Source organism: Dromiciops gliroides, chromosome 3 (assembly GCF_019393635.1).
Source record: "Dromiciops gliroides isolate mDroGli1 chromosome 3, mDroGli1.pri, whole genome shotgun sequence".
In the NCBI taxonomy this organism is placed as follows: domain Eukaryota; kingdom Metazoa; phylum Chordata; class Mammalia; order Microbiotheria; family Microbiotheriidae; genus Dromiciops; species Dromiciops gliroides.
Genome location: NC_057863.1, coordinates 73,367,767 through 73,381,425, shown reverse-complemented (window position 1 = coordinate 73,381,425; position 13,659 = coordinate 73,367,767). Strand labels below are relative to the sequence as shown.

The 13,659-nt window shown below is 37.9% G+C and overlaps 1 protein-coding gene across 1 annotated transcript in view; it reads right to left on the bottom strand.

Moving 5' to 3' along the window:
• ABCA12 (ATP binding cassette subfamily A member 12) overlaps window positions 1-13,659 on the bottom strand; it is a 246,533-nt gene that overhangs the window by 154,267 nt on the left and 78,607 nt on the right. Inside the window, exon 3 of the mRNA XM_043993356.1 lies at window positions 5,546-5,699. Within this exon, the coding sequence (XP_043849291.1) occupies window positions 5,546-5,699 (154 nt within the window). The remainder of the gene's footprint in view (window positions 1-5,545; window positions 5,700-13,659) is intronic.

Here is a 13,659-nt window from a genome sequence, read left to right as displayed (position 1 = left end):
CTTCATACTTTATGAAGACCGATCAGAGGAATGAATGATGTTAAGCCTGGAGAGAAGACTTTTGGAGAAGAGGAGGAAAGTATAATAGCTGTGGTCAGCTATCTGAGAGACTGTCACCAGAAGAGGGAGTTGACCTAAAGGGCTGAACTAGATGCATTGGGTAGAAAATAAAAAGGGGCAAGTCTAGGCTTCATGGACAGTCAAAAAATATCACACTGAGAGCTGTCCAAAAAAGAATGGGCTGCTTTAGGAGTAGATCCCTTCTCAAGGCTTTTCCTGATGTCTTCTAGCAAGGGCTGAATGAATGCCTACTTGTCAAATATATTGTAGAGGGTATTTCTGTTCGTTTTGGGTTTGGACTCTGAGATGTCTTAATTTTATTAATTTTTGTTTATTAGCTGTTTATACATTATATTATATAATTATAATTATACTAATCATCATTAATTACTGATATATTTATTTATTTAAGTTATATTCATTGAAACTGACAAGTAATCACCCCCATCTCTCTGGGAGACAGGAAGATCTTGAGACCTGTTTATAACAGGTGCCATCATCTGAATTGGGTGGGAAATTCTGGTACTGTGAACCTCAAAAAAAAAAAAAAGATTACTGAGCAATAATGGTTACTAGCTTGGGGTATGGCTCATGGTCAATGCACAGTAAAGATTTTATGAGCAGATATGTGAATGCCATGTTACAACCACACCTATTCCACCCCAAAAGGCAAGAAAGATAGTGTAGGAGATAGAGCTCTGGGCCTGGAGTAAGGATTACCTGATCCTAGACAGGTCACTTAACTTCTGTCTGCCTCAGTTTCCTCAACTGTAAAATATGGATAATGACAGCACTTACCTCCCAGGGTTGTAGTGAGGATCAAATGAAATGATCTTTGTAAAGTGCTTATCACAGTGCCTAGTGCATAGTAGGTACTTTATAAATGCTTATCCCCACCCTTCTCCTTTCTTTCTCCAAAGAAGAAAACAGAAGAAAGACCAAGTTATTTCTTGGCTTGCCTATGGAGATGTCTATCTAGTGCTAGTTTAAGTACTAATTAATTTTCTATGCCTGGGAAATTGTAATTGTGTTGAAAGAAGATTGTCAAATGTCAAGCCAAATTAATTTACTATAATAACAAAACCAATACAAAGTAGCATTCCTGTCCCTAAGCCTTTCCCCAAGCATTTTTTTTAGAACAATTCTAGAGCTGTTTGAATCTAGTGCCATACAATTTATATTGGTTCTGTATTAAGGGAAACATGCAATATCACATAGTGATAATTATGATAAGGAAATCAGACCCCATGTTACCAAATCTAATTCTAAATTATAATAACCACCCATTGGCTGTTATAGGTATGCCTCTTCCCAGAGATTACTTTTATCTTCACTTCTAATATAATTATCTCAGGATACATATAAAGTCTTATTGACCCTGGGCAAGTTATTTAATCACTAAGTGCCTCCCAGAAACTCTCAGACAGTAAGGTATAGAGAATTATAGATCTGTATCTGTGATGGAATGTTCAATTCTGGTAGTTACTATAGCTATAAAATCAAAGCTGTGGACAAAAATAAACAGATAAATGAATGAATGCATGGATGCATCAGTTCAGGATTTTTTAAAGGCATTATTTTGTTTTTGTATTATTGTATTTGTACATAAATTTGTAAATACTGTAATACAGTATTTGTAATACTGAAATATTTTAGTATTTATGTGCCTCCTTTAACAAGCTGTTGACTATTTTTTCATGATTTTCTTGAATCACTCATTTCTTTCTCAATTTTTTTCTCTATGTCTCTTATTTAGTTTTTAAAATACTTTTTTGAGCTCTTCCAGGGCTTGATACCAATTCATATTTTTTCTTTGAAGCTTTTCATTTAGGTGCTTTGATTTCATTGGCTTTTTATGAGTTAGTCTTTTGATCTTCCCTGTCACCATAATAACTTTCTGTAGTCAGGCTCTTATTTTTGTTGTTTGCTCTTTTTTTCCAACTTGTTTCTTGACTTTTAACTTTATATTAAAGCTGATCTCTGCTCCTGGGATGGGTAGGGCACTGCCCCAACCTTCAGGTTTTTTGTGCTGCTGTGTTCATGGATAGTTGGGGGGGGCGGTGTCTATAAGTTTTCAGGTCTTCCAAGGTGATATTATCTAAGGAATGTGGTCACTGTTTTCCTGACTTGTGCCCTCATCTATGAGTGACCACAAACATTCTTTTCTGCCCTGGAACTGTGGGACAAGGGTCCCACTTGTAGTGTTGATCTTCTCCCTATAAACCAGAATTTTGCATGGGCAATGCAACAGAGTACAACTGACAGAGGTAGCAAAGGGTCTCCTATAAGGTCCTTCTGACCAGTTGTCTGATCCCCTTACTGTCTGTGGACTAAGAGTTCTGGGAACTACCTCTGTGGATTCAATCACTTCACCCCCGCCCCACCCAAGGCCTGCCGCAGGCTTACCAGGGTTCAGCCTAGGCTGGACTATGTTCCACTCTCACCCTAGTGAGACAGACTTTTCCTGCCTAACTTATCACTTGCCTTGGGCTGGAAAATTGTTGCACATCCTCCTTTTGTGGGTTCTGCTGATCCATAATTCATTTTTTTTTTTGGCGGGGCAATTAGGGTTAAGTGACTTGCCCAGGGTCACACAGCTAGTAAGTGTCAAGTGTCTGAGTTCGGATTTGAACTCAGGTCCTCCTGAATCCAGGGCCTGTGCTTTATCCACTGCACCATCTAGTGGCCCCCTTGGCCAAGAATTTTTTAATAGAGAAAATAAATTTTCACCTACTAATCTTCAAAGGACTAGAATCCTGGGGATCTTTTTAGAATTCAAAATAACATTGACAATCTCAGAGAACCTCCAGTTAAGCTAGGTCAAGATTCTAGATCCTTCATTCTTGGGTAAATTTTACCTTTACTACAGGCATCTGAAACTCAGGTAAAACAGGAGCTCATTATCTTTCCTCTCAAGCCTTCTCCTCCCACTCATGGAGGCTCTCAACTTCAGCGTCAACCCGGACTTCTATCTCCCATTCCCCATGTCTAATCTGTTCCCAAGTCTTTTCATTTCTACATTCACGACACCTGTCCAATACATCCCCTTCTTCCCACTCATACAAGTTCTCAGCACTTTACATCTAGACTACTTCAATAGCCCTGCTTCAAGTCTCTTTCCACTCCAGTTCATCTTACTTTCACTCAGTTGCCAAAGTGATCTGCCTAAAGCTCAAATCTGCCTTAAGCTCAATCAATTCCAGTGTATTCTTTCTACCTCCAAGATCAAATGTAAACTATTGTTTTACATTTAAAGCCCTTTGCAACCTTACCCTTTTCTACCTCTTTGATCATCTTATGCTTTATTACCTTCTATGTACTTTACAATCTAACAATGCCCGCCTTCTCATTCTTCTTTGAACATAACAATTCAGCTCCCGACTCCATGAATTTTCTCTGACTGTCTCCCATGCCTCGAATGTTCTCTCTTCTCACCTCCTCCTCCTCCTGGATTCCCTGGCTTTCTTCAATACTTGACTCAAATTCCACCTTTTGCAGGAAGCCTTTGCCCAACAACCTCCTCCCCTGCCTTAATTCCTTACTACACTCCCTACCCCCAGTGCTGTTGCCTTTCCTCTGATATAACCTTTCATCTACTCTCTATATAATTGCTTTAATATGGTCTCCCTGATTGGAATATGAACTCCTGGAGAGCAGATTCTGTGTTTTTACCTTTCTTTGTATCTCTAGTGTTTTTGATGCCTGCTGTATAGAAAACATTTAACAAATACTTCTTGTCTGACTGACTGACTACAATAGTGTGGGAAATACTCGGAACAAGTAATCATTTTGGTACAGTTTAATTTTGCAACCACAGAGGTCATGCATTTGTGCTTCTACTAATACTAGGCTGACTCAGAATGTCTAATTTGAGCAGTTAAAATTGTATTATTCTGGTTTCACTACCTTTTATTAGCTTTCTATTATCTGAGTGTTGGATTTCATTTCATACACATATTTCATTGCTTTCTTTAATTCTTTGGTTTTTAAGGAATATTATTACAGGGAAGGGGCTGGTGGATGGCACAGTAAATGGAGTACTGAGTCTGGAATCAGGAAGGCCTGAATTCAAATCTGGCCTCAAGCCCTTACAAGTTATGTGACCTTAGTCAAGTCACTTAACCCTTTTTGCCTCCGTTTCCTTATCTGTAAAATGAGTTAGAGAAGGAAATGGCAAACCACTCCAGTATCTTTACCAAGAAAACCCCAGGGGACAGCTAGGTGGTGCAGTGGATAAAGCACCAGCCCTGGATTCAAGAAGACCTGAGTTCAAATCCAGCCTCAGACACTTGACACTTACTAGCTGTGTGACCCTGGGCAAGTCACTTAACCCTCATTGCCTTGCCAAAAAAAGGGGGGCAGCTAGGTGGCACAGTGGATAGAGCACCAGCCCTGGATTCAGGAGGACCTGAGTTCATATCCAGCCTCAGACACTTAACACTTATTAGCTGTGTGACCCTGGGCAAGTCACTTAACCCCAATTGCCTCACCAAAAAACCCACAAACAAACAAACAAGAAAACCCCAGGGGCAGCTAGGTGGCACAGTGGATAGCGCACCGGCCCTGGAGTCAGGAGTACCTGAGTTCAAATCCGGCCTCAGACACTTAATACTTACTAGCTGTGTGACCCTGGGCAAGTCACTTTACCCCAATTGCCTCACTAAAAAAAACAAAAAAACAAAAAACAAAAAACCCAAAGGGGTCACGAAGAGTTGAACACAACTGAAAATAACTAAACAACAACAATACTCCAAGGAAATAGGCAAAACTTGTATCTCTTAAAAAACACACTTCAATGACTATCACAGATATTGTGGCAGTTGTTGATATGAAGGTGAAATATTTCAAGGATCTTTTAAGTCCACAGTGAAATAAGACCAGTAACACTGAAGCTGAAAGTATATTCAAAAATGAAAAATGATAATTGATAAACTATTGCAGCAAAATAGCTACAAAACTATTGCTGCAAAACTGCAGCCAAAAAAATAATTAGTTCTTACAAAACAATGACCTCTAAATGGACCTGGAAGCTATTGGTCATGTTGTTAATCCTCTACAATGTAAAATAAGTTTCTCAAAGTTAGAAAAAAAAGTAAAAAGTTGAGTTTAAATGATTGTTAACCATTGCTAAGAAGAAAATATGTTTGTTATCAGCAAGAAAATGCAGAAGACTAGAATAGCACAGATTTTTAAAAGGTAATTTTTACTGTCTAAGTCCTTGTAAGCCTGTAATTTCGGGCTATCTTCACCATAATGTAAACATCTACCACCAAAAACATATGTGGCAATTAAAAAACAAACCTCCAGTGGACCCGGAAGCATTGTTTCTAATGAGGGAATAATGAGTTCTGATAAAAATATTGTTTTACAGCGAAGCTGACTTGTCTTATAATGATAGAAATTCCCACGTAGAGATGAAATATTGCAACAAGATGTTTATGCCCATGCCTCCCAATAACTGACCATACTTAAGAAATGTCCTCACCTTTCTTTAAAAAGAGTGCTATCAATTCCTTTTCTGCGGAGTAGATCTTGTGGTCCATAGGGAGTATCCTTGCATTTGCTATCTGTATCACAGAGGAGGGTTTGCAGAAATGGGAAGAAGCCAGTGCTAGGAAGGTTTCGGGGTGCAAGGTAACCTGAAAACAAATTCATAGAATTAAAAAAAAAATAGTTTCACTGTTTTATCTGGCATGAGAAGTGTGCTCGGAAAAGTAAATGCCATACTGAAATAAATTTTCCCCAAAATTACCTTCTAGAGGTAGGAAACACCTGTTTCCACCCAGTAGTACACCCTTCCATATAAATACTTCCCTTAAAGACAAGGAGATGGAGGGGGATTTTTGAGTTATGTGATTTTTTTTTAACATAGCCATTCTTTCTCATGACAGGAAAGTCTATTCTTCACTCCTACTAAATAATCTTGAAATGGAGTGACTGGAGTCCACTCTCCCTCTTCTATATTGTTCACTGTGGGAAAGTGTGACCCAGGTTAATGGTGTACTGTTATGTTTTAATCATTCTTGATTTTGCCTTCTCTTTGAGGAAATTGAGGGAATCGAGAGGATTCGGATGGCAGGTGGTTAGTTGTGGGACTTGAGTGAACCACACTGACTCCATCTTATGACTCAAGTCTGGAGCTAGCTTGGTTCCCGTTCTATCAATTATGGATCTACTCTAATTTCTTTATTGTGAAAAAAACATTATTCAATCATAGGAATTGATGGGGGGATCTTATTGTATTGTTTGAACCTAGCCATGCATGGCTGGAAATCTGGATCACCTTTACCTGCTGCTAAGAGACCCTTTACCAAGGACCTAGGTTACAGTGACCAGGAACCTGGTCAGATGCAGATTGATGCAAGGAGTTTTCTCACAATTATACATCAGAAACGACCCATATGTCTTATTTCCAAACTGGACTCATAATGATCAGTCAGTTATTGTTTCCAGGTCCCTTCAATTGTTTACAGACACTTGGCAGGAGGGGGATACCTTCTTTGCTGCATTCAAGAAATTGTACCTATTCACTCAGCCGCTCCCAACTTGGAAAATCCCTAATCTTTCATCCAAATAGAAATCAGATTACCTAATGTTATAATATTTCCTTTTAATTAATTATCCTTATTTGATTAATCATTTTAATATGTAAAAATCTGCCTCCCCCTGTATTTGGGGAATTTCATTATAAGGTAGCTGGGTGTGTGGTGGATAAATTTCAGGGCCTGGAATCAGGAAGATGTGAATTCAAATCCAACCTCAGACCCTGTGACCCTGGGCAAGTTACTTAACATGTTTGCCTCAGTTTTCTTATCTGTAAAACTGGGATAATAATAGCACCAGTCTCTCAGAGTGGTTGTGAGGATCAAATAACATAATATTTGGAAAGAATATAGCACAAGGGCCTGGAACTTAGAAAGTGCTGTATAAATGTTAAATAATAATAATAATTATTATTATTGTCATTGTTATTGTTGTTATAACTCCCAGAAAGGAAGTTCTTCTACTAATGTGTCTCAGCTCCTTCTCTGCAACTGATAGAGATTTTCTTGAGACGTTAAGTGACTTGTCCTTGGCCACACAGACATTGCATTTAAGAGATAGGATTTTAACCCCGGTCTTCATGAATCCAAGATTAATTCTCTATCCACTCTACCAAGCTGCCTCTACTATGCTTAACTCTAAGAAATTGTTTAACTGAAAAAAAATCTTTCCAAAAGCATGATAGCTGAAAGAAAGCAAGGGAATTATAGTTGAAGTTTTTTATAACCTTAACTATAATGTTTGTCATATGGGCTTTTTTTAGTCCTTTCAGTCAAGTTCAACTCTTCTTAACTCCATCTGAGGTTTTCTTGGAGTGGTTTGCCACTTCCTTCTTCAGTCCATTTTTACAGATGAGGAAACTGAGGCAAACAGGAATAAGTGACTTGCCCAGGGTCACACAGCTAGGAAGTGTCTGAAGTCGGATTTGAACTCATGAAATAAATCCTCCTGACTCCAGCCCCAGAGTTCTATCCACTGTGCCACCTAGCTGCCCTAACAATGAACTAAATAGAAATTAATGTAAGAGCTGAGCTGGGGCATTCCAACCTCTATACAATTCCTTGACAACAAATGTAGGATGGTGCCGTGACAGTGAAATTTCAATAGGGCAGGTTTCAGAACTGAGGCAAACATCAGACTGATGAGCAAAGTGAAAATTAAGACAAACAAAAAACTCTCCATGAATTTTTTAGAACGTTGCTATGCATCTGAACATGAGTTGTGGAGAGTGTTGCTGAAGGTGTTAGTGAAGTCTGTTTTATCTTTGAATCAAAAACAAAGAATAGAAGGATGTAAGATCTGTGCAGCCAAGTGGAGAGTCACGTACCAGAAGAGAGAAGAGAAAAAGGAAATCTGATCCAAGTAACATAAATACATGTGGACATCAAAACTGCTTTAGGGAACAGAAAATGGAAATTGTAAATGAAAAGGAAGTGAGATACAGAGAAATGAAGAGGACAAAGGGAAAAAAATTGAGGGGAAAAATGAAGAATGATATTGATGGGAATGGATATTTTAAAACTCAATCTTGAAATCAAGTCTGTGTGACCAAATGCCCAAATAACCTGATGACCACTGTCTCCTGGTGCCATCAAAGCCCGTGCTTTCCCCAAACAGTTTTGGCACAAAACACATTCTTGACTCATAACCAATCCAAATCCAAACCACAGCAAACCAAAATTAATTCCCTTCTGTGTTTTTCCACCTTGACAAAAATTCTCTGTTAGTCCAGAAGACAATAGTACAAATTCCTAGTCTCCCTTTCCCATTATCCCTTGATGTAAAAATTCTTCTACAGAGGAATGTATAAGGGTAGAAGTTCAACCTATTTAAACTTTTTATAATGGTTTGTCTTCAGTGGTTACTGGAGCTGTAACAAGGCTTTGATTATTAATGTGTCACTCTCCTTGGGTGTGGGCCTGAGAGGGGAAAAGAAAAGTGTACTGTGTCTCCACCCTCCAATACACACGGCTTCCCTCCCACCTGCTGCTAGTTTTCCAGGTGGAAGATGAAGGCAACGCAGGGACAAATCAGAACCATCATCAGCCCCCTGTCCTGGTCCCTGAAAAGCTGGTAGCTATGGAAGGACAAGGAGGCTCAGGAGGAGCATGTGCCAGCAAGAAGAAAGGGAAGGGAAGAAGTCTTAGGTCAAGAAAAGCAATGATGGAAAGAGAGCTAAGGAAAAGGCAGGTACCTTCCTACCTGCAGGTACATTTGTGGCAGGTCCAAGCAGGTACTGCTCCCAATGACTAGGGAGTGTCTTAAGAAGAACTTGCTATGAGTGATTAATTAGCCCTGAATTATTCTTTGATATATGGAAGGATAAGTATGCCTCTTTTCCAGAAATCCAAACTTAAGTAACAGATCACAGGACCCCAAAGCTACAAAGGTCATGAGAGGCCACCTTGTCCAACACTATCATTTTACAGAGAAATAAAAATGATTACTTTTCAATGAGTGATTATTCCATTACAAATAGCTCCTTGAGTTACCAAAGAAATCATCTCAGTGTTCCTTTTGAAAACAAGCTTCAAAAAATTAAAAAAAAACCACCACCACCACCAACAAAAACAAGCTTCCCTGGTGCCTTTGAAATGCCTTCAAATTTACAAAAATGTGATTTTCAGAGAATTTTTCAGGAAGATAACTGCCACATAGAAGGCAGTCCAATTAATATTGGATTAATGATCCATGGTGGAGATAATGGAGGTAGGGAAAAGTTCAAAGGTTTCATACAGTTTCTAAAAAGATTAATCTATATCCATGTAGAAAGTCAGGCAAATCTCCATAAAACTCTCCTATACAAGTACCACTAGATATTTTAGCAAATACAAAAAAGTGGCATGCAACATGTCCTTACCTACGGCCTAGTGAAGAAAAAACCAAGACTTTGAAACGCTTAGTGTGAGGCCATGGCTTAAGGAGATCATCATGTTAGGGTAGAGATGGGGTAAAGTCCATGTTATAGGAAAAATTAAACTAAATTTGAAGTTAAAGACTTGAGGTTCTTTTAGGGGCACTGCCACTTAACAGAACTAAATCTATGTTCCTATGATCTCGTGACCTCAGTCCGATATCACATCATACATTTAGACCTGAAAGGGATGATGAGGTTATCCAGTCTAATACCTCTATCTTTACAAATGAGGAAACTGAGAACCATATGGCTTAAACGACTTGCTCAGGGTCACCAATCTAGTTAAGTAGTTAAGGTGGGATTTGAATTTGGGTCATCTGACTCCCTATTCAGCACTCTTTCCAAAATATCCAATGAGATAACAAATGCAAAGCACTTTGCAATATAGAAATGCTAGCTATTTGTTGTTGTTATTATTATTATTATTATCATGCTGACTACAACATCTAGTAACTTCCTATCTTAATTGTTTTTGCTTAATTAGGTGCTAAGGGCAGCTAGGTGATGCAGTAGATAAAGCACAGGACCTAGGGTTAGGGAGATCTGAGTTCAAACATAGCCTCGGATCTTACTAACCATGTGATACTAGGCAAGGCACTTAGCCCCCATTTGCCACAGTTCCTCATCTTTTAAAACAAGGACACACTAGAGAAGGAAATGGCAAACTACTCCATCATCTTTGCCAAGAAAGCCCCATAGACCAAGTCCATGGGGTCACAGAGAGTCAGACATAACAGAACAACTGAACAAGAGCAAATTAGGTGCCAAATTCTGCACACTAAAGATATATTTTGAGTCCTGTCCATTATTAAATTCTAGTAATCCAATGCCCTGGAACAAAAACCAGTGATTCCATCCAAGTTATAAAATCTGTACTTGTCCCTCACAAGGGTACACAAAGTTATTAGGGAAATTCTATTGTGCTCTGAGCTAATCTGACTGTGTTGGGCCATGGGTCATGATACTACAGGTGTAAAGTATATGACTATTTCAAAGGTGCCTACACTGTTAGAATTCTCTTTATGGCTAAAGCCATATGAGTGGCTGCCACTTCAGCAACACGAACCGACATTCAGAGTACTATAGAGAACAATGACTATGCACTTTATTCCCCCTCTCAAAAGTACCAAACCTGTCATAAATCTTGGAGATCCTACAGTTAAAATACACACTCATGTAACTCATCGACAATAGAATTGACACTTCACATTTCCCTCAGCAAAAGAGAGAATGGGATTGGGAGTCCTTTTTCTCACCCTGACACTCTTTCTTAGGTTTTGATAGAATAAGAGCAAGTGCAGACTTTCAGAAACTTCTGATTCTGGTCTTGAGTTTGTGCTAGCCAGAAGTCATCTCATGTCTATAGGCCTCGAATCTTAGACTTTTCTTTTAAGTTTCCAAATGAAACAATGAAGGAAAGAGAAAAATATAACCCCTACACATCACAAAAAAATAAACAAATAAAATCACACATGTTCCAAAATATCCTCCTGGATGATATTCAATACCATCCAATATTATTTTAGAACTTGAGCCAAATCAGCTATAAACCATGGACTAGAACAAATTGAATTAATTTGATAGATGGCAAATTAAACTAACCTAAACTATTAGATTTTTAAATATTTTACTTTATTTTATTTTTTTCTGAACTCTGAACTGAACTAGTTTTTCTTATTGAAAACAGGGTTCAACTAATACATTGTTGGTGGAACTGTGAACTGATCCAACCATTTTGGAGAGCAATTTGGAATTATGCCCAAAGGGCTATAAAGCTGTACATACCCTTTGATCCAGCAATACCACTTTTGGGTCTTTTTTCCCAAAGAGATCATAAAAAAGGGAAAAGGACCCACATGTAAAAAAAATATTTATAGCTTCTCTTTTTGTGGTGGCAAGGAATTGGAAATTGAGGAGCTGTCCATCAATTGGGGAATGGCTGAACAAATTGTGGTATATGAATGTAATGGAATTCTATTGTGCTGTAAGAAACGATGAGCAGGAGGAGTTCAGAGAAATCTGGAAGGACTTACATGAACTAATGATGAGTGAGATGAGCAGGAGAACATTGTACATAGTATCATCAACATTGTGTGTTGATCAACTGTGATGGACTAGATTCTTCTCACCAATGCAATGGCACAGGAGAGTTCCAGGGGACTCATGATGGAAGGGAATCTCCAAATCCAGAGAAAAAAAAAGAACTGTGGAGTATAGATGCTGAATGAACCATACTATTTCTTTTGTTTTTGGTGCTGTTGTTTTTCTATTTTGAGGTTTTTCCTCATTGCTCTGATTCTTCTCTTATAACATGACTAATACAGAAATATGTTTAATGTTATTATATATATAATGTTATATATAAGGTTTTTTATATATAATGTTTTATATATATATATATATATATATATATATATATATATATAAAACCTATATCAGATTACCTGCTGTCTAGGGGAGGGGGGGAGGGAGGGGAGGGAGGGGAGGGAGGGAGGGAGGGAGGGAGGGAGAAAAATCTGAAATTGGAAAGCTTCTATAAACAAATGTTGAGAACTATCTTTACATGTAATTGGAAAAATAAAATACTTTTATCAGGAAAAAAAAGAAAACAGGGTTCAGTTCAAAGCCAAGCACTTTAAAAATTTTAAATGCTTGGTAAATAATTGAGATATCGGGGCAGCTAGGTGGCACAGTGGATAAAGCACCGGCCCTGGATTCAGGAGTTCCTGAGTTCAAATCTGGCCTTGGACACTTGACACTTACTAGCTGTGTGACCTTGGGCAATTCTCTTAACCCCCACTGCCCCGCAAAAAAAAAATAGTAATAATTGAGATATCAACCAACATAAATGTACAGTCAATTTTCAACATTAGTGAGTTTAACTTTCACAACTTCAAACACTCACATGATTTTATTAGTAACTTCATTTTCACTTTTCTTTTGGCTACTGCACACATTTGCAGCTATGCGCAGTAAAGAAATGAGAGGACAAGTGCATGGATTTCCTTTTATCCTACTAGCCACTCCCCTGGTCTTGTTCACCCTACCATTTTAGAGTAAAGACCTCCCTGTGCATCCCTTCCCTATTTCCATCATTTGCCTTTAAAACTCAAATTTTGTATTACAATTATGCCCCCCAGCCTTCTGCAAGTCCTTTGAGTTCTTAGGTGATATCAAGACCATAGCTGCTTAAGCATTTTATAATAGTAACTAAAAAGTTCTAGCAACCTCTCTCCTTGTTTTCAGAGAATGGCCAAGGTAGTGAGGTTTACAGCAGTATAGTATATAGTACAATGCACTTTTACCTCCATCTTACAGAATGGTTTGTAAGATTCAGGTTAAAAAATGTTTTAATTTTATTTTTTTTTGTCTTTTTTATTGAATAGAATTTTATTTTCCAAAATACATGTAAAAACAAATTTTAACATCAATGTTTTAAAAATTTGTGTTCCAAATAGAGTGGTAGATCAATGGAATAGGTTAGACTCAGGAAATGCAGTAGTAAATGACACTAGTAATGTAGTGTTTGATAAACCCAAAGACTCCAGCTTCTGGGATAGGAACTCAGTATTTGACAAAAACTGCTGGGAAAACTGGAAGATAGTATGGCAGAAATTAGGCATAGACCAACATCTTACACCTTATACTAAAATAAGGTCAAAATGGATACATGATTTAGACATAAGAGATGATACCATAGGTAAATTAGGAGAGAAAGGAATAGTCTACCTATCAGATCTTTGGAAAGGAAAACAGTTTTTGACCAAACAAGAGATAGAGTATATTATAAAATGCAAAATGGATGATTTTGATTATATTAAATTTAAAAAATTTTGTACAAACAGAAGCAATGCATCCAAAATTGGAAGGGAGGCAGAAAGCTGGGAAACAATTTTTGAGGCCAGTGCTTCTGATAAAGGCCTCATCTCTAAAATATATAGGGAATTAAATCAAATTTATAAGAATCCAAGTCATTCCCCAATTGAGAAATGGTCAAAGGATATGAACAGGCAGTTTTCTCATGAAGAAACCAAAGCTATCTATTCCCATATGAAAAAATGCTCTAAATCTCTAATGATTAGAGAGATGCAAATTAAAACAACTCTGAGGTACCACCTGACACCTATCAGATTGGCTAA